Below are 24,650 nucleotides of genomic sequence, written 5' to 3' on the forward strand. Positions count from 1 at the left end.
GTGTATAACGAAATTCACCAAATCAATTACCCCTGTACAGTACCTAGACCCCATGACCCATGGGATCCCGCTTTCTAATTTGTTATTCAGCCCTCTCTCCACTTTGCCTGGCTATGAGCACCAGACCTGGCAATTGGGTTGGGTTAAGGTATTTTGGGTTGAATTTTGGGTTGGGTTGTCAAAAAGCTAGACCCTAATCTTAAATGTTCGGATTAGGGTTAACCCATGGGTCAATTCAGGTCATCCCAAAAAAAATTGAAGTTTAAAAAAATAAAGAAAAATTACATAAAAATGTCAATTAAAAAAATTAACCTTAAAATTCCAAATATAAAATAAAAAACTTGATCACTTAACAATTTAAAGAGCAAACAATAAGTAAAGGCTAAATAGAAAAAAAAAAATAAAGAGTGAACTTCTAACAATACATAAAATAATCTCAATTAGACTTAACAATCAAGTCAGCGGGTTGACCCATGACCCAACCCAACCCAGTTTTTTTGGGTCGGGTCAGGTCATTTTTGCATTTGGGTAGCTAAATATGAGACCCTAACCCTCTTTTTTCAGGTTGGGTTGGGTTGGATTCACTGGTTGGGTCAACTTTTTGCCAGGCCTAATGAGCACCATCAATGGTTCGTACTCTTATTACCGTTTTCGAAGATTGTCAATGGACCGGTTTTGGATTGGACTCCGTCCAGTCCAAAATAAATTTGGATGGATTGGACAAACAAACAAGACATTGGATTGGACCAATCCAATCCAAAATATTTATTAGATTAGATTAGACCTGGTCTGCCCATAACAAATTTATATTGGATTGGGTTGGATTAAGCCAATATCTAGTCCATTGATATGAGATAAGAATATATGTGTCAATGGACAGGATTTGGGTTGAAATCAATCTAAATCAAAATGAATTTTAACAGATTGGACGGTCCAGACATTGAATTGGACCAGTCCAAACTGCTCCAAAACATTCATTGGATTGGATTGGACCAGGTGCATTTATAATAGAATCACATTGGACTGAATCGGATTGGACCAAATCCAGTCCAATTGACACCCCTACGAGCGTTATCACTCGACCAGGTTCCTTTTCAATTGCTGGTTACTACCCAGACAATTATTCCCCTCCATTGAGTACTAAAAGATGTTCATCTCTCACAGATCTCAGGTTGATTTATTTACATTTACATACAAGTATGTATCTACGAATAGGTGGGCATCATGAGATAACGCTTAAAATATTGATTGGTTACCGTATTAATCAAGAGGAAAACCATGCATGCAGAGTCAGTTCATTGATGATTGATGTAACAAACCTGAAAATTTATTCAGATATTTTTCTTTACATTTCTTTAATTTCTGTATTGAATCATTGATTATGTTTCTAAAATTCGGGTGGCGGGGAAATGGTTCCCCATTTAATTGTGGTGCACTTACATGGCAATAACTTGTAAGCATCCTGCTCTGTACCTGGGTTGTGCCATGCATTTGCACATAAAAAATTGTACAACTTAACAATTGAAATTGAGAGATTGAGATATAGAATACAGGAAAAAGTATTGGTTGCTTTGGAACTAGATCATCTTCTCGAATTTATCGAGCTTCCTCACCCTTTGCATGGACCTAAGCAATAATGTCAAGAAAACACCTGCAGTATTTTTTTTTGGCATGATTTATTACAATGAGTCATCTGAGAATGTGAATAATTGCATTTAGTCATGAAGTATTGCCTGGGAAAAGAAATTAATTGAAGTTAAATAGAGATTCAAAATAGATACTAACCAGCACCGAGGAAAGATCCATTTGCGATAACTTGGCCACCTTGGCTGCTGAATGTGATCCCAACATTTAGCAAGGTTCCACCCAAAACTGTATAGATGGTAGCCATTTGAAGTATGGTTGCCTTCCGAGCAGCTCTTTCAGACTGTTGAATGAAACATAAGAAAACTTGTTGGAATTCCAGTTTAATAAAGATACTGTTACGTTCTGCATACAAGCATAGATGACTTTGAGATGCTACTTGTCCAACAATGGCTATTATTATTTGAACTGATGGACATCTCCCATGAATAAAGTAGTCCATTTTGCACTTTCGATGATTTGGTATCTATTCTCTATCCGAATGTTAGAAGGATGAGCTATTAATTACATAAAGGGGATTATGTATACAGACATAACTGCATTCTATCATAATCAGTGAAAACTAAAGCAAATGACCACAGATCTTCATTCTTGTTCTTCAGCTAGAACTTCTAGCTGTAACTAAAAACATCACCTTAAATGTTAAAATAATACCACAATAATGTTAAATAGGTGATGTACCTCTAGCACCCTGACACGGAGTTTCAAATCTCCTGACTCAAGTTGTTTCACAAATTCCTCTATACGCTGGATTCTGTATGGCATGGAAATGGTATAGGTTCTGGCCTGTATTTATTTATTTATACATGTTAAACAAATAGGAAACAAAGGTAAAACAAATTGGTCAAAATAAAAATGTGCGTACATGTCAGTATAAAACTAATATAAAGCTCTACTTCAGAAAAAATTACAAGATATATCTGAGCATCATTTAAGTAGGACTAAAAAAGAATATGTGATATTTAAATTGAATAACAAATAGGAATGCAAATTAGGGTATACTTAGGATTGGAGACCAAGAGATAATTCAATGTGACTTTCTGGTACCTTGGTTCAATAATTCATAACAAGGGAACGATTGAGAAGGATGGTGCACATAAAACTAGAGCAAGATGGGAAAAACAGAGGGTTGCATCCAGAGTTTTATCACGTGATAGGTGAATACCACTTAAATTAAAAGAAAAATTCTGTAAAACAGTTGTAAGGCTAGCTGTGCTGTATGGAATAGAGTGTTGGGCAGTCAAGAAACAACATTCCATAAAATGAGCAAGGTTCAAAGTATCGATACGATACGCGTTTCGGCCGTATCATATTGGTACTTAGAAACGGCCAAAACACTTATTTCTTTTTTAGTTTTTTGGGAAGCTTATATAGGTTGTTTTTTATTATTAAAAAAAAAATTGGGGGTCCGAAACACCTGGAAACAGGCATTTTGTACTGTATCGTTTTTAAAAGATACGATACGGGGCGTATCGTATCGATACTTTGAACCATGAAAATGAGTGTTGCAGAAATGTATATGCTGAGATGGATAAGTGGGAAAACAAGAAAGAATAGGGTCAGAAATTAAATCATTTGAAGGAACCCAGTAGTCTCTCCAATAGGTGATAAAATGTGAGAAAGTAGACAAAGATGGTTTGGCCAGCACTTGTAAGAAGTGACCTGTTGCAAGTTGAAGGCCTAAGGGTAGACCAAAAAGGTCATGGGTTGAAGTAGTAAGAAATGATCTGAGAAACACTTCATAAACAAAAAAGAAAAAGAAGGGGGGACTCAGAGATCCATAATATAGAATTTTCATGAAAGAAGCGACAACGGCGAAAGGTAAGATACTGAAAAGGACAAAATTTGTGCATCAAGGGCCACTTATGAACTTCTGCATATGTATTTTGTAGAATGGAACACAAGACATGGATGAATGAAGACATAAAGCTTGAGATACAAGATATGCATGCTACCCCACAAGAAGAGAAGCCCTAACATCAAGACCAGGCTCAAGATGGGTCAGATCTGAGCCATACCCAATCCTAATCTGACCTGACCTGTGACCTTGAATTTCCAGTCTCAAGTAGGGGTGATCATTATTTGCCCAGCCTGAAATTATATGTATATATATATATATATATATGTTCCATAGGCTAGAAGCCCAGTCCAATCTGGCCCATGACAACCCTTGACTCGGCTCAAGCCTAGCCTGTAACTTGAAATGTAGTCGAGCTAGGCTACTTAAAACTTAGTTTGAACCCAGTACAAAGGATCAAATCCTCCCTTCGACATCACTAATAATTTTCCAATGACCTGGTTGCATATCCTCTTCCCAACCACCCACCCCACTTTCAAGAAAAAAAGCACAAAATGTAAATAATATATGAAATAAGATTTCTTATATTGATATATTCTGACTATGATTACAAAAAAGGCATGGTGCCTAAAATACTGATTAGATAACCAATCAATTGATATCATAAAAGTGGTAACCAATCAGCTGGTATTCATCAAAATTCACTGGGGAGGGGGATCTGATTGGTCAAAGTTCTTCTGGTATCATACCCTTCTGACATCTCTAGGATATAATATATTGTTATTTGTTAAAATTTCAAAGCAATGCCTCAAAATCTATACCAAATTTAAGTAGGAAAAAAGGGAGGATCAGGTCAATCCAGCTGGTCTTCCAGAGAGAACAGTTTTATGGATAATCCAGAAACTGATTTATTATCTTGTAACAGTCAATACATTGCAGCCCCCCATTACCCTTACATCCCTTAGATGGTTCCCCAAAATATTTGATCTCTGTTCACCCCTTGTCTTGCAAGAGAATTAACCATGCCATTGGCTGATCTATGCATTCATGTGAATCATGCACTCATCTTACTTGAAATAAAACTTTTCCCAACAAAACCGAAACATTTTAGCCTAAGCTTTAGAAAAGTATTTTAAGGAAAAAAAAATGAGAGAAGGTTTTCCACTAGAAACCCAAAACCATTTATGGCCAATATTTAGATAACTGACCCAGAGGCTGAACTATTTTCCCCTCTTGGTCGTGGGTCACCGGTTCAACTGCCTGGGTCGACTACGTCAACCCGTGACACATCATCATATAGATATATAATATATATGTAATATGCATAATTATATAATATACACATAATAATATTAATTACATACATATATTTAAAATCTATAATTATGTTCTGCATATTCATGAGTTTGGCAAAAGTTTTAGTGCCAACTGCCAACCTGACAAAACCCTCCTCCTTTATCTAGGCTTGGGACTGGCAGTGTAAGACAAGGTCACACTGGTGGAGTTATATTCTGCATATAACATATAATTTTTATATTAGTTTTAACTTTTTATGCTAAAAAGTTAGATTTGAGGCCAAAAAGGCATTTTTTGTTAAAAATAGTGGGCCAAGGGCAAAGGTGCCTTGGAACACATAGACCGCAAAAAGCTACCCAAAAAAAAAAAAGATCATTTCAGTCGAATAATCAAGAACAAAGTTATGGTCTTTGGAAATTAAAAATAAATAAATAAAGTTTATAAAACTGGGACCAGTTCCAATTCCCTAGTTGGAATGGCTGGTTAGCCAGTTATGACCATTTTTTGTTACGACTGATTTTTAGGGCCTAGCCAAATTGGCTAGTGAATTGGTTCATGCTTTTACTAGTCAGAGCAGCTGGTCTGGTCTAGTTCTCTAGACATTGTTTATGGCACTGAACAGAATGGAGTGGACTCATGTAGACGAATGTTGGGACAAGGCTTAGATGATGATGATGATGATATGGTATAACTGTAAACTATGGGCCAAAAGGCAAACCTAATTAAACTTAAGGTAACACTCTTAATACTATCTCAAAATAGGAAGTGATTGGCCATAAATGCAATTTTCTCCCCCATGCCCTCCCCCTCATCGAGAGAAGAAACTCTCCCCTAATATATCTTTCCTTCCTTCTCTAGCTGTCATGTACTCCTGTTACTTTATTTGAACTTCTAAGTTTGTCCATACATGCCAACCTCTAGTACATATTGTACAAAAAATACTAAATTTTTATTAAAAAATTACTAAAAATACTTACAAAAGGAAACTTATACTAGTCAAGTCATTTAGGTGGAATTTGGTGTAGGTGTATGATAAGTTACTTATAAAAAAAGTAGCTTCTCAAATAAATTACTTATCATCAGTGTAAGTTTCTTTACTTAAGTATACTGGTCAAAATTATTTTATGGATTGGGAAACCAAACATACTTTTTAACTTTTCTACCTATGGTTAGTTGATATCAGTAGAAACATTACTTTATATAGAGAATGAAATGCCCCCTAGAGAAGAATCTGAATGAACCAGAAATCTTCCACATGGAGATATTGTTTGCAGAGCAAAAAGGAGCAACCTGTTTGCTTCTTGATCCTCTCTCTCAGTAAGACAGTTTTCCACTTAAAAGACCTCTATTTCCACATATCTAAAATGAAGTGTTTCTCATTGAAAATTTTGTATTATTTCAGTAGATAATACTACTTGGAGAGAGAGTAATACGAGGTAGGTATGGGAATGATGTGGACAATGTAGAGGGTCCCCTATCCAGTAGACAATTTGGCAATACCACTCCACAGGGAAGAAGAAAAATGTAGTTCATACAGAGAAGAATCCTAATTGATCCAATTAGGAGGCATTCTTCCTATTTAAAATATTTCATAATACAATAATCATATAAAAAAGTAAAGTTGTAAAACAGAACAATTCTGTATGATGTGAATCTTAGCTAAAAATAAAAAGAAAATAAGCAACTAATTTCTATTACTTGTTCATTTTATCTGTCATAAATGCCTGATTTTTAAATAAAAATACTTCATTAAAATATAAAAAGATAAAATAATGAAACTAAATTAAAAATCTTAAGTTAATGTAAACGAAAGTGTCATTTTCATATTATTTTGTGATAAAAGATGTATTTATCTCATCATAAATAGTTATAAACTATTTATGTTGGATCTCTAGTGTATGCCTGGTGATTTGCATAGCTTGTTATATTCTGCATTTCATACAATTAAATGTTTGTTCTAGCATAATGAGTTCTAACTGTAAATTGATGATTGTTTTATTGCCTCCTAACTTTTTGCAACATTAGCATAACTTCCATGAATTAATTCTACTTCCATAGGAAGTAAAGCTTACACCAAAACTGAAGTCCAGACCCTGGTTCACACACATGAGATACAAGACATTTGGAGGGTTCAAGTAGCACAAGACTGAAAAGTTCGTAGAAAAAAGCTGATTTAGTGCACCTACAGAACTGGAACACTTGCATGATATTTCAGAGACAGAAAAAAGCTGATTGTAGAGGGAGGCATTATTTGATATGTGATTGCATGATATTTCAGAGACAGAAAAAAGCTGATTGTAGAGGGAGGCATTATTTGATATGTGATTGCATGATATTTCAGAGACAGAATGTCCATTGACAAGAAGTTCTGATTAGGCTGATCCTTGGACTGAACCATCAAACAGTTGAGACCCCCACTGCATGTGGGATGTGTAGATATTTTCACAACTCTATCCATTTCTAATACATTCCTTGGGGGATAATCGTGTGCATTGCATCTTATATGATGTTCTATGATCTCTTGATTCTTCCTAGTTTTTGATACAGTATATCTTAACAAAGTATTAAACTGAACATAGTAAAATATATGAAATAGCAGTAGTAAATTGTTTTAACTAAATTTGAAAAGGAAATCAACTAATTTCTGGTAAAAAAATAAAAATTTATGATAAACGAAATAAATATTACTGCAATGAACAAAGGAACAAAAATAAGGAGGTGAAAGAGTTAGAAAAGGATACATCATTGGCTTGTCTTCTTATTTCCTCCACAAGTTGTGTTCCATTTTGTTGATTCTTTTTTAAATCTAATAGTTCCTGCATTTCAATTGAAATATTACAGGCATAATTCAATGGATCTCATAGATGAACTATTATAGAGTAAATATAAATTCATGCTACTCTAAAGATCAGAATCTTAAAACCCAACTAGACAAGCACATACCTGTGCATAAGGAGCAGCAATCTTCACAAAAGAAAACTCTGGATCTAGCGTGTAACCAATTCCTGAAAGAGTGCACGGAAATTTCAAAATAAATTTTGCAATGTAATCGCATCTGCCAGGTTACAAGTTTAAAAGGACCCATAGGTCATGAACTTGCAGACTATAAAACTTCCACCAGCTACATAACAGGTGTTCAACTTAGCCACCACAAAAGTCCATACCCAGTCCACCCCTCCCAAGACCCTGAATAGATGGACCAGCATTGGGTAATGGCCTTTATCAAGTCAAACCATGGTCAGCCTACATTTTTATGGTCCAAATCAATGACCAGATGTTTAACCCTAGATATCGCATGTAGGTTGTTAAATCCACTTACACCAAATTTGGGTCACAGAATATGGGAAAATGTAGTATTCCCTTGCACTAAAAACATGAACTCATGCATAACTAGAGCAAGGAAATTGGTAAAAATGCATTCAAATTAGTGCCAAGTTGCAGGTGCAAAATGCAGAATTCAACCTTCAAGTGTTGAAAATGCCCTTATGACGAATGTAAATGTGGAAGGGAAGCGGAATGGCTGGTCTGTTGCAATTGCAAATAAATCCTGCAAAGAAATGCCACAGAAATTAAGAGGTTCTGTATACAATGCAATTACTAAAATGATACAGTTGACCTTCATGCGTTTCATGCTTAATGAAAGAGAATGACAGAATAAAATATCAGATATGAAGTTTTATGTCTATGCTTATATTACCAATGAGAGTAGTTCTAGTTGATTTATGTTTGATGAAATTAAAGCGGGTCTGAGTTTAAGTTTCTGTTTTCCACATCAGTCTAAATTCATTGTTATAGCATCTATTGAGAAGGGAATAATGATATATATTAAAAAACTCAATTCCTATAAAAATAATTATAGGTTAATTCAGTAAACATAAACAATTTAATACATCAAATCCTCAATTGCTCGAATTGAATTTTTGAACTAATTTCTTCTCCAAGATTTATTAAAAAACTCAATTCCTATAAAAATAATTATAGGTTAATTCAGTAAACATAAACAACTTAATACATCAAATCCTCAATTGCTCGAATTGAATTTTTGAACTAATTTCTTCTCCAAGGTTTATTAAATCTTTGCATACCTCACCAATGGCAGACAAAGTCTGCTGCTGATCTGGTGTCTGACTTAATAAATTATCCAAGAAAAACTGCACAGATCTCCTTACCTGTGTATACATCATGAAATAAAGAGGAACGATTTAGTGCTTGGAAGACTCATTTTTTAACCACAACGCAAGCCAACTGCATTTCTTCTATGAAGAAATGGTTTTGACCCTTTTCTTTAAATGAAAAAATGTTAAGTAAAAATACTGCCATACTGTTGACATGTCTCCTGTGGGCTGTAGTGCTTCAAGTTCTATGAGACTTTGCATAACCTGCAGGGTAGCAGCTCAAAAATTGAAACTAATTCTGGAAATGCGAACAAACTTGATGTATTTCATTTTGGTAAGTTATCAATCTTTGACATTTCAGGGCATTTGAATGTACACTTGTCCAATAGTTTATAGATGTGTAATGGAACTAGAAGAAAATTGTCTCCAAATACATCAAAATTGATAAAAGAACCTTGTAGATGGCTTTAAACAATTATAATTTGGAAATTGGAATATTAAAGAAAATGCCAGAAATGTATGTCTAAAGCCTAATTTCTGGGTGAAAGTACCCAGATATCCTTCCAGCATAAGTCTAACCATGAAATGGCCATCCATTATTATGATGGTAACTTCACATGCAGTTTTTTGATACTTACAGAAAACATAATCAATTTGAATTCAAAGAAGTTGAACTATTTTGTAAGATACTTCTAGATTAATCAATTAGATATTGATCCACTCTCACAAATCCAGAGAAAAATGCATACCATGTTATCATTGCGCAGATGTCAGAGTATTATAAGAATGAGCTGAAGCAATCCATTGAATAGAAACTTATATGAAATCTTCACCATTTTTTTTCAATATTTCCTTGTGTTCCCCCAAAATCCAATTAATTGGAAGCCATGGAAATTGAATAGTGATCTGAGGCTCTAAGCATAGGGGAATTTATCAGATTTTGACCTCCCCCAAAGGCAATCAAAAGAAAATGCAAACACACATACATAGAACTTATCTCCATTCACAATTAAATGCTACATTTACAACAAATCATACTTTCCAAAGGTTTTAAGCTGATAGATTGTTTAAGAATGGTGGCATTTAGTAGTTACTTTTTTGAATGACACGAACTTTAACACTAACTGTACATTTTGCAGACCATTATCTTGAGTTGTAACTTAACAGATGTAAGAGTATGGCACAGTTTCAGAATAAGAATATGAAAGAGGCATGAATTCATAAATATGAAACAAGTGAAATGATAGATTAATGTTGCCATGTAATAAATAGAAATTTTGTCCTTGTCATCAATTTCTGCAAATTCAATTATACAAATGATAAGCTTGGTATTAGACTTAGAAGTAGCAATATTGCATTATTTAAGTGGTAAACCGCATACCTTTTTTGCATTTTTTTCATAAACTGCATAGAACAGATCAAGCAATCTTTCTCGTGTGAAAGATTTTATCTCTCCCATCATACCAAAGTCATAATAAATGAGTGTTCCATCCACATCAATTGCAAGATTTCCAGGGTGAGGATCGGCATGAAAGAACCCAGTTTTCAGTATCTGAACCAGTCAAGATGAAATAATAAGTGCAGCCTCCATATGAAATAAATGATTATTAAATGACATTTTTATATTCAAAATATTCTTAAGGAAATTTTATCCATCCATTTTAGGCAATGATCTACATTGGAGGATATCAAAGAACATAGAACTACTATACACAAATGAAGAAGAGAAAAGCCAAGATAAATGTCTACAAGGGTACTAGGTTGAAAAGGAAAAATAAAGGAAATTGATGGGTACAGAGTATGGTACACAGGAGTAAATTGACAGGGATTGGGGTAGAATTAATGTAATGAGTGCTTTGACCCCTTAAATAGGATTAAGAAGAATTTTTGGAATAACATCAATGGGCTATTCCAAAGAATTTAAATAGTAAGAGAAATATTATACAAGGACACTTTAAATGGTGACCTAGGAAATGGTGCATCAGATATAATAGGATGGCTTGAAGGTGTTAGCAGACAGTTTTTGGCATGGGGTGACTACCCTCTAAATTGAGAGATCAATGCATAGCCATTTTAAGTATTGGGTACTGCAAATAACAGTAGGGGTGCAGTGTTGGACTGGCTGCCTGAAACTAAACTGTACATCAAATACAGAGTATATAAGTTTGTAAAATACATGCTGTGCATTTCTTGACACCACTAATAAAAGGGTTGACAAATAGTCAATTGCTGATAAAAATGGTACAGTGCATGAAGGAGTTGGATTTTTGGAAATAAATGAGGTGAGAATTTATTGATTTGCAATAAAATTAGTTCTAGCAACACAAATGCACACATACATATGCATATACATAATATATATCTATATATGTGTACACACACACACACACACACATATAGGAAGAAATATGACAATTTGATGACCTTCAAAGTGGATAGTGCAAGGAAGATGAAACAAGAAGTTATAAAGGTTGATCTAGAGGATAGTGCAAGTACATGATCATATGACAAAGATTGATGGCCTTTGATTTTTGGATGTTTGCATTAAAAGATGGGAGAAAAGTCAAGTGAGCAAAGGTGCCTAACAGTTAGGCAGTGGATCTAAAAGGATAAAATGGTACAAATTAAGGTAAATTAATAATTGAGGGGAAAAGAATTAAAAAGATGGAGTTAGTAACATGTAAAGTAAGGTGACTAATTATATAACAAGAGTAACAAAAAGGGTTTTGGAGACTTCCTCTTGAGAAAGAAAAGCTGTGGGAAAAGGTAGTGGTGGGCATCCATGGGCTAGCAGCAAATGGCTGGGCACTGGAATTAGAGCAAGGACGTCAAGGGCATCACTGTGGAAATCCATCAAAGCCATCCTTCCATTGTTCTTGCCTTGGATCAGGTATGATTTGCATTCAGGGAACCATATTAAATTTTGGGAACAAGTATGGGTGGGGAACTCCCCTTTGAAGGAGCAGTTCCCTTCTTTGTTTGCTCTGTCTCTTTATAAACTTGAACCTATTTCAACCTTCTTGGTTCCTTCTAACTCAAGATCTGGGTTTGATTGGGATTTGGGAGTTAGAAGGGCAATCAGAGATTCTGAGCTAAATGGTACCTTGTCTCTTTTGAGTGTTCTAGGTGGGGTATTTTTGGATATCTCCCAATTTGATAAAAGAATTTGGACCCCCATTCCTCATGGTTTGTTTACTTGCTCATCCTTCTCCAATTCCATAACCCAACCGGAAGCTAGTGGGGGTTTATCTTTTCCTGTTAAAGAGGTGTAGAGCAAACCTATTCCTCCGAGGATTGGATGTTTTTGTTGGGAACGTGCTTCAAAGAAAAAAGACCAAAGAGTTGTTTGTCTCCTTATTGGTGCCTTCTTTGTAAGGTTGATGGTGAGAGTTGCTATCATTTATTGATTTCCTGCTCCTTTGTTAAAGGTTTATGGAAATGGTTTTTTATTTTGTTTGGTTGCAGGTGGGCCCCTCCACCAGATGTGAAAAGCTTGTTTGCTCCGTCCTTCCTCAGATTGCCTAAGAAAAGAGGAGGAATAATGTGGCGTTGCATAAGGGCTGCTATCATATGGACCACTGGGAAGAAAGAAATTTCAGACTATTCTCAGGGAAGGAGACAAACAACGAAGCTATTCAGGAGGTGATTGATCTCAGGGTTATGCATTGGCCACAAGTCTTTGGAACTCTTTAATAATGTATCAATAGATGACTTGTCCAGAAATTAGAGAGAAGTTGCTTTCTCAGCCCCGGCTAAGGAGATATTAGTCCCAATTTGGTCCCCCCCCCCCCCGAGGTTCAAACTCAAATCAAGCCTAATCGAACTCGAGCCTGAACTATTCAATTAGAGCTTAGTTTGCAGCTTTAGTCTTAAGGTTGAAAAGGCTCTAAGGAATGTGACCAAAGCGAAAGGCTTTATATCTGATATGTCTCAATAGAAGCTTGGAAATCAATGGAATAGGTGAAGTAGTTGAGTAAACTATTTATTAAGATAATGAGATAGGGAAAATGGTTGATCAATAGAGGAAGAAATGGTTGATGAATAGAGGAAGAACACCACAATTAGAGTATTAAAAATGTTTCCCCAACTATATTGGATAAGCTTACGAAGAACCTAGGTGTAGCTCCAATGGATGATAAAATGAGTAAAAGTAGACTAAGATAGTTTGGACATGTGTAGAGAAGACCGTATACAACACCAATAAGAGGAAGTGACCTTTTACAAGTTGAAGGGGCTTGAAGAGCTAGGACCAGGCCAAAAAGGAAATGGGTTGAAGTAGTGAGAGATGATTTAAGGGCCCACAGTTTAACAACGGATATGGTATTGAACGGGACGGAATTGCAAAACAGTATTCATGTAGCTGAGACCCTATATAATTTAGATGTGGCTTAGATGATGATGAAGATGATGTTGGATAAGCTAGCTTCAAGCATAGACTATGACATGGAATAAGCTTACTAGAAAACCTAGTGTTGTAAGACTTGGACCAGACACATAACTAGAATGCCTGCCAGGTTGTGGGTCAAACGGTTTGACCATGAATCATATAAATAATATATATGTGTGTGTGTGTTTAATTTATATAGAGAAAAAGCATATCATATGGCTCCTTGAAAGTGGGATTTGGGAGGAAATAGGAGCTCCAATTAGTTAAGTTGACCTACTTAATGATACGCAAGATGGTCCAGTGACTACCGTCAAACCATCTATACAAAAGAACCTTTCATAGCCCCCATTTTGTGTGCATTATTCGTAGATGAGTTGATATAAAAATTACCTAAGATGGTCCAATGGTGTACATTGTTGGCTAATCACACAATACGAACTAATGAAACCAAAGCAATGTTAAGTACAAAGCTCAAAATAAGATAGATAGGAGTAAGATAGAATATACAAGTACAAGAACAAGGTATTGAGTCTGAGAGAGGCTACTTTGTGCAAAACGTAAACAAAAAAAAAAGTTGGTTCTGTATCCAGTCCACCCCTCCCAAGACCAGAGGTAACTAGGACCAACATTGGGTAATGGCATTGTACTTAATGATATACATGATGGTCCAGTGACTACTGTCAAAACATCTAAACAAAAGAACCTTTTTGCACAAAGGGCCAACTCTTAGCCACCATTTTGTGTGCATTATTAATAGATGATTTGATAATAAAAACTACCTAAGATAGCCCCATGGTGTATGTTGTTTGCTAATCACACAATACAAACTAATGAAACCAAAGCAATGTTAAGTACAAAGCTCAAAATATGGAGAGAAGATTTAGAATCAAAAGGTCTTAAGATGGATAGGAGTAAGATAGAATATACAAGTACAAGAACAAGGTGTTGAGTTTGAGAGAGGCCACTTTGTGCAAAAAGTAAACAAAAAAATAGGTTGGTTCTGTATCCAGTCCACCCCTCCCAAGATTAGAGGTATCTAGGACCAACATTAGATAATGGCATTGTACAATTAACACAAAATATATGCAGTGTAACTAACAACAATAATGAGTTTTTGCTACCTCGATTCAATAATCCATAGTGATGGATGGACCTAAGAATTTTAGTAAAAAAATTAGATTGGGATGGATGAAGTGCATGCCAATTAGGTTGAAATTGAAGTTCCATGAGACAACTACAATGCTAATAATGCAGTAAGTAGTTTGAAGGAGAGTATGACACAATCAAGAAGCAAGACATCCATAAGATGAGTGTAGTAGACCTGGTCATGGGCCAGGTAGTTTGATGGGCTAGCCTGGCCCTTCCTGTTCTATATCAGGCTTGGACAAAGTTTTAAGCCCACGGGCTCTAAACACCATGCCCTACTATTTTTTGGGCTGGGCTCAGGCTTTCCCAAATAAGCTCATCCCAATAATATTATATAATAAATATATATATATAAATACTATATAATATATATCATAAAATGTAGAGGTGTAGAGCAGTAATTATTAGTGTGGTTCGACTTCATGTTTGTCTTTGTTTTATGTTAGTTATGGCAGTTTACTTTTCTTACATAGGCAGCAGGGGCATTAGTGGAACTACACTAATGTTTTAAATTGCAAACATATAAATAGATGAGTGGAGCGGCAAGTCTAGCCTAACTGCACTCTTTTCTCATTCTCTCTTCTCCTTCTCTTCTCCCTCTTCTCTTCTTTTCTTTGTCTTTGTTTTACCTGGAAGGAGTGGCTGATAGATTTCTGTTTACTCAGAATTTTTTCTAGGGTTTTCCTAATCCTACGATCGATTCTCTGATTTCAGGCTTATTATCTTGACTGTTAAAGATCTCATATTGGTTAATCTTGATAGTTTGTAATTTCTGAGTGACTGTTACATTGTTTTCAGCAAAGAAAAGGTTGTACTCTGTGGTTCTTCTTGAAAATTGAGACTTCTTGGTAGTTTAATGGAGATGGCTGGAAATGAGTTAAAGATGCAAAGGGAAGCTTCGTTGTACTTCATCTACTACTAATTGTATTTCCCAGGTCCTTTCTTATGGTCATCTTTCACCATCCTATAAGTCTTTTTTGCATCTATTGCTGTTATTTCTACTCCTAAAACAATGCAGGAAGCCTTATTGGTACCTAAGTGAAAAGATGCAATGAAAGTCAAAATGGATGCTTTCATTAAAAACAATACATGGAAGTTAGTTGACCAGCCTGAAGGGAAGAAACTGGTTGGGTGTTTATAGTGAAACACAATGTTGATGGCTATATTGAGAGATATAAGACCAAATTGGTTGCAAATTTACACAAACTTATGGCATAGATTATTTGGAGACTTGTGCACCAGTAACCAAGATGAACACTATCAAAGTCTTACTATCTATTTTAGCAAATTTCTCATGGCCACTGTTCCAAATGGATGTTAAGAATGCCTTCCTCAATGAGTCAATGGTGATCTACAAAAGGAGGTGTACATGGAGTTACCTCCTAGATTCTAAGTACATAAGTAGGGAAGAAGGTGTGCTAGATGAAGAATGTTTTATATGGACTAAAACAATATCCAAGAGCCTACTTTTATAGATTTAGATTGACTTTGGAAAAATTTGGCTATATGCAAGCCCAATCAGATCATGCGCTTTTCATTAAGAAAATGGACTCCTTGACTCTACTTGTTGTATATGTGGATGATATTATGGCAACAGGGAGTGGTATTAATGAGATTGACTCTATTAAGCAACTACTTCACCAAGAGTTTGAAGTGAAAGACTCGGGAGAACTACATTATTTCTTGAGCATTGAGGTAGCTCGGTCTAAACATAGCATTTTGTCTTCCAAAGAAAGTATGTTCCTGAACTTTTGGAAGAAACTGGGAAGTTAGGAATTGAACCTGCTGAAACACCTATTGAATAGAATCATAAGATAAGAGCAGAAGGTGGAGAGCCCCTTGAAGACAAAGTTATGTTTTAACAATTGGTTGGGAAACTCCTCTATCTTTGTCTAATACGACTAGACATTTCTTATGTTGTTTATGCATTCCGTCAGAACCACTCGCCTCTTATAGTTGAGAAGATACTTGCATACTTGAAGAGATGTCTAGACAGAGGCATACTCTTCAAAAATAATGGTCACATGAAGATAGAAGTATACACATATGTTGATTGGGCTAGGTGTGTTGATGATAGGGGATCTACCTTTGAATATTGTGATTTTGTAGAGGGAAATATTGTTTCTTGGAGAAGTAAGAAACAAAATGTTATTACTTGTTCCGGTGTTGAAGTTGAGTATAGATCCTGGCTAACGGTGTAGCTGAAGTGTTATGGTTGAGATCCTTATTTGAGGAGTTGGGTATTGCTTATGAAAAGCACTTGATGTTGTATTGTGATAATCAAGCCGCCATTAACATTGCTCATAATCCGCTACAGCATGACAGAACTATACATATTGAAATGGATCAACATTTTATTAAAGAGAAAGAGTTGCTTCTCAAGGAGTGTGTCTTCCATATATTGCCTTTGATATGCAACTTGTTGACCTCTTCACTAAGGCAATTACAAAGATCAAGTTGGAAATAGATTTACGCAAGTTGGGAATGACTAATATCTATTCCCAACTTGAGGGGGAGGATGTAGAGATGTAGAACAGTAATTATTAGTGTGGTCCCACTTCATGTTTGCCTTTGTTTTAGGTTATTTATGTTAGTTATGGCAGTTTAGTTTTCTTTTTCTTTTCTTATGTAGGCAGCAGGGGCATTAGTGGGACCACTAATATTTTAAATTGCAAACATATAAATAGATGAGTGGGCGGCAAGGCATGTCTAGCCTAACCACTCTTTTCTCATTCTCTCTTCTTCTTCTTCTTCTTCTTCATCTTCTTCTTCTTCTTTTTCTTCTTCTTCTCGTCTATTCTCTGCTTCTTTCTTCTTTTTCTTATTGGATTCACATTAGAAGATAAACTATTCTCAAGTTATAAGAATAAAATTAATAGTGAAAAAAAGTATTATATCTATTATAATATATAGAATATTATATAATATATAATATATTATTATAATAATATATATATTATTATAATAATATATAATTAATATATTATAAAATATTTGTCTAGATTGGACTTCGGGCTTTATATAGGACTCAGGCTCAGGCTTGGTCATTTTTTGTTTATAAAGAGGAAAAGCACAGCCTGGCCCGGCCCATGGACAGGTCTAGAGTATAGTAGTGGGGATATTGAAGCAAATCGATGGCAATACTTGAAAGGATAGAACTACAAGTGGGTGCAACCAAGGAAACCTAGGATTTTCCCCAATAGGTGATAAAATGAGGGAAAGTAAACAAAAATGGTGTGGCATGTGTGGAGGAAGACATGCTACATTTATGAGGCATGACTGAATGCAAGTTGAGATTGATAAAAGAGCTAAAGGAAGGCTGGAAAGGACATATGTGGAAATCACGGGGAAAAAAACTGAGGAATTCACAATCCAATAGAGGATATGACTTATAGAACAGAATGGCAACTCATGATTTGTATGCCCAACTCCAAAATGGCTAAAGCTTTATTAAGTTGTGTTTAGTTTGAATCAATCCCGTCTTTTCACATCACATGTAATGGTTCTTAACCTGAATCAAGTATGACTCAATTGCTCGTGAAGAAATTTGAGAACGATCATAGCCCCTTGCATCTATCATATCCAATTTGTTGATCTTGACACCTGCTCACGAAAGTAAAGTATCAAACAAACATCAATCTTCTTACATTTTAAACTAAAACTATAAATCTACAAAAAGTTAATAACCAATATCAACTTGAACCACATAAAACATGTAATATGTTATAGATTGAAACCTGGAACATACTCCAGTGTCAACACTTTTGTGGCAGTATAATCCCAGAATACCAACTACCAGGAAAAAAACAAGAAAAAAGAAAGAAGTGTAAGCCATCTATAATGATAAAAATCTAGTTGAAAAGTAGTTTATAATTCACTACCAAGTCAAGTATTCCTGTGGCATTATAATCCCCAATAGGTTAGCAGATAAAATTTAAAAACTAAAAATTGAATAAGCATTGCTAGTCTTGTCACAAGAAACATACAGGTACGCGGACCCACTTAACATTTCGAAAATCCCGGCGGAATCGATCAGCATTTTTTCCTTCATTTATGTAATCAATTTCCTGATACAAAATCCTGCAATTGAGAAGAATGAAAAAAAATGGCTAATGAATTAGAACAGCAAGAGAAAATTAATTTTCGAAGACATATACATACACCTTAATTTTCCCATCACTAAAGTTGTGTTTGGTTTGAAGGAAAAGATAGGGAAAGGAAGGGAAAGGTATTTGTATAGGTTTTCCTACCTTTCCATTCAAACCAAACACTGCCTAAAGGAGGTTTCAAATGTATATGTACTATCTCTTCAGGTCAATAGCTCATGTCAGAAGCATCACATATTGCCATACAGAGTAATTCCTATGCTCTCAAACTTAAACATATCAAAAGAAAGTTTCTTAGATCATATGATTTATCCTAAAAATTTCACCATAGAAGTAAACCTGAAAATGATCGTAATAAATTAGTAAACGAAAAAAATAAATGATAGATCTTATTCAACATGTTGTTCCAAATAGTAAAACAAATATCCAGAACATGGCTTTTTTTTTTTTGTTTTTGATTTTTACTTACGTAGCACATTCTTCATATATACCAATCCAATCTCGTGTGGGACCTCCAAAGGTCTCACTTCTTTGAAAATACTCAGCAATTAGCTTCAAATTTCCTGAAAAAAAAGAGAGCCATTAATTAAGATAATCAAACTGACAAAACCAAAGATAAGCTCATTGGTCCATGTCACAGACATGAAATATCTGTCCTTCAACCAGGTTTATGTGTTAACTGTTAACACCTAACAAGCATCACAATCAGCAATAGCAATGTTTTAAAACATGGAGGCATGACGCGAGGCATTCCAGTACTTGGAAGCGTGAGGCATATTTTAGAACATAAGAGAAATAAGCCTCCTTAAGAGGAGGGGGATGAGAAGGAAGGAGACCGAGGAGGAAGGAGGAGGATCTCATTAATCCTTATTTTTAATAAAAATATGTTATATTAAGAAGAACGAAGATGCATAACACTCGCTGAAACTTTCTTTCCCCTTCTCTTTCCTTATCTTTCCTTCCCTTTCATTTCTTTCTTTTCTCTTTTTTCCTTCTCTTTCTTTCTTTCTTTTTATTTCCCTTCCCTTTCCATTCCTTTCATTTACTTTCTTTTTCCTTTCTTTTTTCTTTGTTTTTTTTGTCTTTTTGTATGATCTGTGTGTGAGGTGCGTGAGGCGTATGCCTCTAGCATGCCTCATACAAAAGGAGTATGAGCCGTACACCTCAGAGGTATCATCGCCTCTGGCATACACCTCAGGGTGTTTTGGAGGCACCTTGCAGGCATATGCCCCCCATGCCTTTTAAAAACACTGAGAGATAGCCATGATTCAATGGGCAAGGCATTGTCAAGGTGAGATTCATAGGACAATAGATAGAAGAAGATCAGACCAATTCCAGAGGATCTGGGACAACCCCTATGTCTTGCTTTTGGAAATAACTAATGCAATGGCTAAAATTCCATGTTTTGCTGAATTCAGCTCCACCACAGAAATGGACCCAATTGATACTAGAGACTGTGGATTGGCCCTCTCATCTAAATGCAGCCTTAGATAAAAGGGAAAATCCTATTTAATCAGTACCCAAGATGAAATAGTAAAGAAATATTATGCAAATAAGATATGTTAAATGAGTATGTGGTGGCATAAAATGTAGCTTTTAGAAATGTAAAACTAGAAGTTTTTTAAGTCAAAATAAAAACGTAGGGCACAAATCCTGAATATTGAACAGTTAAAAAGAGAATATTTTGCATGCACTCTTAATGAAAGGTTAATAAGGAAATGTGAACATGTCAAGAATAATCATTACTTACGTAAATCGATGTCAAAAAGTTTCTTCAGGCCAGGCCTTTGGACTTTCACAACTACTTTCTCTCCATTATGCAGAACAGCACGATGTACCTAAAGAAAATAATCCTCAAATTCAAAGTCAGCCAAGGGAAAAGAATCTCATTATATTAACAATGACACAGCTAGTTAAAAAAAAAAGCAGAGGTAAAGAGCAATAGTCTTGTACCATTATTACTCACCTTAGATGTTTTTACAAGAGTCATTTCATTTTTTAGCATGCAATCACCTTTAAAATTTATTTCCTCTTGTTGTCATATCTTTCTCTTTTATTTCTTTTTAACCTCAGTTACTGCATTTTCTGATAGGAAATGACATGTGATTCCTGAGCTTAATACATGCATTCTAATTCTTTTTATTTTATTCAATTATTTATAAATGTGAACAACTGGATTTAAAACTTGGTCTGGTTGCAGAGCAGTACATTAACCAACTGACCCACAGGCACAGATCCCATCCCATATGCCCTGCAGAGTTGTTCTGCTGAAGTGCTAAGAGAGTCCCTAAATAACTCTATAAATATTAATCCTTCCTTATCTCTGAATTTCTTTTGTTGTGTTTATTTTGGTGGGAGGGTTAGAGGGAATTTGCATCTGCAGGCTGGCAAACAAAGGCCGGAAAGAGGTTGCCATCAACAAAAACCTCTAGTTGTCAACTAGCTGAACAACTGGGTTAAGCCTTATCTTCAAACTAAAAGAGGGGAGAAATTATTTTCTAGGGCTACGTATGATGTAATAAAAATTTTCCCATTAATTTTGATGTTAGAACAAATAGAGATATGTGATACTTAAAATGGAGCAAACACCTGACCAAGACTAGCTGCAGCAATTGGCCGATCTTCAAATTCCTTGAATAATAAATCGACTGGAGCTCCCAATTCTTTTTCTATGAAATCTCTTGCTTTCTTGGGCGAAAATGCGGGGACTCTATCCTGCATTATATGAGATAGGAATCATATAACGGTTGAGAAGCAAGGTATCTCAGGCATTACCGGTATAGATATCAATAACCGAGAAGGATACCTGTAACTTAGCAAGCTCATCAACATACTCCCGCGGAAAAAGATCAGACCTTGTTGAGGATAACTGTCCGAGTTTAATAAAAGTTGGCCCAAGTTGCAGTACCTTTTCCCGCAACCATGAGGCAGTTTTTTGCCTTCTATTTTTCTAGGTGAAAAAAGAGCTTATGTTTAAGTTAGTACTTCTTTATTATGTTTTGATGTGTATAAGTGGGCCTTCAAGAAGGAGGAAAAAAATGACGAGTATACGATGCATTCCGATATTAAGCAAATTCATAGTGGCAGAAGGGAGTTTGGACAAGAGAACAGCTATACTGGAATAACAAAACTCACTTGCATATCTTCTGTGAAGCCTCCAAGATATGCCCATTTTTCACTGTCGAAAAGAATGCGGACACGAAGGGAAAGAACGAAGGACCACACGTCTATAGTCCTTTGCAAGGAACTATAGTTATCATTCGCCCAACTGAAACCTTCATCTGAGGTTAGAACTTTCAGCTCCTCTGTAAATGGAAGATCTTTAGAGTCTCTGATTTTCGGTGTAACTAGAGCTGGAACAGTGTTTCTTTTAACCAGGCTTGCTCCGTATCCATTAACAACTTGCTTTGAACCATTCACTCTCTCTCCCATATTTATAGAAGAGCTTTTGCTTCTCATCACTTCCTTCGTTGATGCCATTTTAGCAGCTCGCCCATTTGTACCCAACTTCTCTGATGATTCCGTTTGCCGCACATTAACTTGAAACCTTAAAAACCTATTAGCTGCAGGGAGTCCATAATCTTGCCTCGCAACATTTTGGAATTTATCATTAGAAATTGATACTGAGAAACTGAGACAGTCTGCTGCCCTTCCATGATCCATAAACTGAAGGTCGCGGCAATAACAGCCATGAGAAGCCAGTATTGCCGCCATTAAATCTCAAAAAACCTGTAAAAAACAGAAGAAGAATATAAAACTAAGATAGGAAATTTGGACATCAAAATCATGAGAGAAAATCAGAAGCCAGTAATGCAGCCTTCTAATTTTACTTTAGAAGGCAAGAAGAAAAGTCTAACAGGTAGATACTTCGATCTAAAGATTCAGCCATTAAATCCAACAACAAAGACAGAACTACACATCAATGTGTTCTTGTAAGGATTCTTCTGTCCACCAAGATTCAGAAAGTTTTCTCAGCAATAAAAAATTAAAATATTCAACTACTGAAATGCATCTTTGATTAAAGTCGGTCAAGAATCTCAAATAATCAAGAAAACACACGAAAAATTAACGTATGTGTATCAAACTCCTCTATCTATGAATACAGAGTATGGCTGTAAACTTTAATTTTTTTATTTTTTATTTTTCATATACTTAGCTAAAACAGAGGATAAATTTGCAAGTACAGTAATATAACTTTTATATTTTGAGGTTGAACTGATATGCGGCCTATCTAATACAGAAAATTGTTATTATTCATTAACGTGGCAAGCATTTTTAATAATAAAAAGACAGAACAAGTTAGAAATCTGATTAAAGGAGTCATCCATCAATTAAGTGGAACTTTTATTGCAAAAGTATGTGCGCTTTTGAAACCTCTGAAGTTCAGAAGATTCAACTAAACACAGATATGTTCAAAACACTCAAAATAATTCGAATCTCAATCAATAAAAACAATCAAAGAGCAGTTAAAACACTTAGAAATTGAAAAGAAAAAAAAAATCAGATCATGCCACAAAGATTTTTCCCAAGAAAATTATGGTTTCAAAGGAAATTATTCTAAATTTAAACACCGAAACAGATAAATGATTCATCCAACGCTTCTGGTAAACTTCACCTATTCGATCTCTGAAAATCAAAGCATTCGGTGTATATTAAGGTTCGGCAAGCAATGTCGAAGCTTATAATGGAACACTGAAGAAGAAGCAGAATTCGATACAACGAGAGTTTGATTGGAGAAGAAGTGAGGAGACTCCATAGTCCATACCGGATTAACAATTTTTCTACAGTGTTTGGGTAAACGACAAACATGATCATGGCCTTCCACCATCACCATTCAGTTGTTCGGTCACTGCGCGTACGTTACGTTGTTGGGATGGGATTTGCTAACAATAAAAAGTCTTCCACACAATTCCAACACATCTGTGTCCAGTGTCCACACCACTCACGATGAATTTGGGACGAACGAAACCCATCATGTATGCGATGTGCGGATACAGATTAAGTTGAAAAGTGTTGGGACAGTTTTTTTTGTTCTGAGCAGATCCAGATTCTACGCTGTTATGCCACTTGGTCTAACTTTCACCAGCGTCAGCGTGCAAAGCTCGGATATTTCTTTTTATTTTCTATTTTTTATTAGCTTTTTTTTTTCTGCCTCAAGGAAAATTATAACAGGAGAGGAAAACTGTTTTGGTCATTGTTGATAGGCAGACTTGAGGCAGATGGAGAAAGACTGTGACTGGTCAGCATATTGAGTCGTGGCAATCTTAGGATCAGTGTTTTGAAATGTTAATAGCTCGACGCGTGGACAACCGCAGATTCTTGCAACCGTAAAGAGTTGTCTCGTTGGAACTTGGGACATGCAAGTGGAGGATATTATCTGAAACCGAGACAATCTGATGGTTTATCACCTACAGACTGATTGGAATCAGAATTGTATTCAACGTGCTGCGACCTCACCGAAATGTGAAAACATTTAGGATGCACAGGGATGGCAATTTGAAAACATTGGAATCCGGGGACCCGACTTCTCCGCCCACCCCGACCCCGAAAAAGATATGATATTATTTATCAAAATTTATGGGTGGGTTTTGATTGATCTGTATTATAAATTTTTTTAAATGTTATTTATATTAAATATATATTATTATATTATTTATATTATTTATATATATATTAAAATATATTAAAATATTATTTATAATTTAAAATTTATATTTATTTTAAGTAAATTTTATTTTTTAAAAAAATACTGCTATTTAAAAAAATCGGGGATTCAGGTTTCCGTAGGGAATCCATCCCTGCCAAGAATCAAAGATGAAGGACAAATTCTATCCCTGGTAGGGATCGAGGACGAGAATGGAAGTTAATTTCAGAGTTGAGGTCGAGGACAAGGAATATAACCCCCGCCCTGAACCTGCCCCATTGCCATTCCTAACCCGCCCCATTGCCTATTGCCATGGCCCCACCTTGAATTAGTATCCTGTACTTTTGGTCTAATGTCACTTTGGTCCCTAAACTTTAAAACGTGACAATTTAATACTTGAATTTTCACATATCAATTCAGTACCTATCATAACTAGTCATTAAGTGGCATTTAAAAAAACATAAATGCTCTTCAAATATCATTTAATTTTCTTAATTAACCATCTAATTCATAT

At 35.4% G+C, this 24,650-nt stretch overlaps 1 protein-coding gene across 1 annotated transcript; it reads right to left on the reverse strand.

Moving 5' to 3' along the window:
- Positions 1-1,298: 1,298 nt before the first annotated feature.
- On the reverse strand, positions 1,299-23,305 carry LOC148875048 (Protein kinase superfamily protein). Its single transcript, XM_088964287.1, has 18 exons — positions 23,108-23,305; positions 21,628-22,221; positions 21,299-21,442; positions 21,082-21,207; positions 20,243-20,330; positions 18,962-19,055; positions 18,373-18,466; positions 18,124-18,178; positions 17,898-17,989; positions 10,235-10,405; positions 9,061-9,117; positions 8,824-8,907; positions 8,201-8,285; positions 7,682-7,743; positions 7,480-7,554; positions 2,326-2,430; positions 1,786-1,927; positions 1,299-1,651 (listed from the first exon to the last, which is right to left on the reverse strand). Exons 2-18 carry the CDS (start codon positions 22,204-22,206, stop codon positions 1,578-1,580), a joined length of 2,127 nt encoding a protein of 708 aa, XP_088820413.1. The 5' UTR covers positions 22,207-22,221; positions 23,108-23,305; the 3' UTR covers positions 1,299-1,577.
- Between the last annotated feature and the right edge of the window lie 1,345 nt (positions 23,306-24,650).

Source organism: Nelumbo lutea, chromosome 1, assembly GCF_056320005.1.
Source record: "Nelumbo lutea isolate HS-2025 chromosome 1, American lotus-T2T, whole genome shotgun sequence".
NCBI classification, from domain to species: Eukaryota; Viridiplantae; Streptophyta; class Magnoliopsida; order Proteales; family Nelumbonaceae; genus Nelumbo; species Nelumbo lutea.

Coding starts and splice junctions, on each gene's coding strand:
- LOC148875048 (XM_088964287.1), bottom strand. CDS start 22,206: ATGGCGGCAATACTGGCTTCTCATGGCTGTTATTGCCGCGACCTTCAG. Junction 20,331..21,081: donor CTGCAGCTAGTCTTGGTCAG/GTGTTTGCTCCA, acceptor TATTTTCTTTAG/GTACATCGTGCTGTTCTGCA. Junction 7,555..7,681: donor TTGCTGCTCCTTATGCACAG/GTATGTGCTTGT, acceptor ATTGAAATGCAG/GAACTATTAGATTTAAAAAA.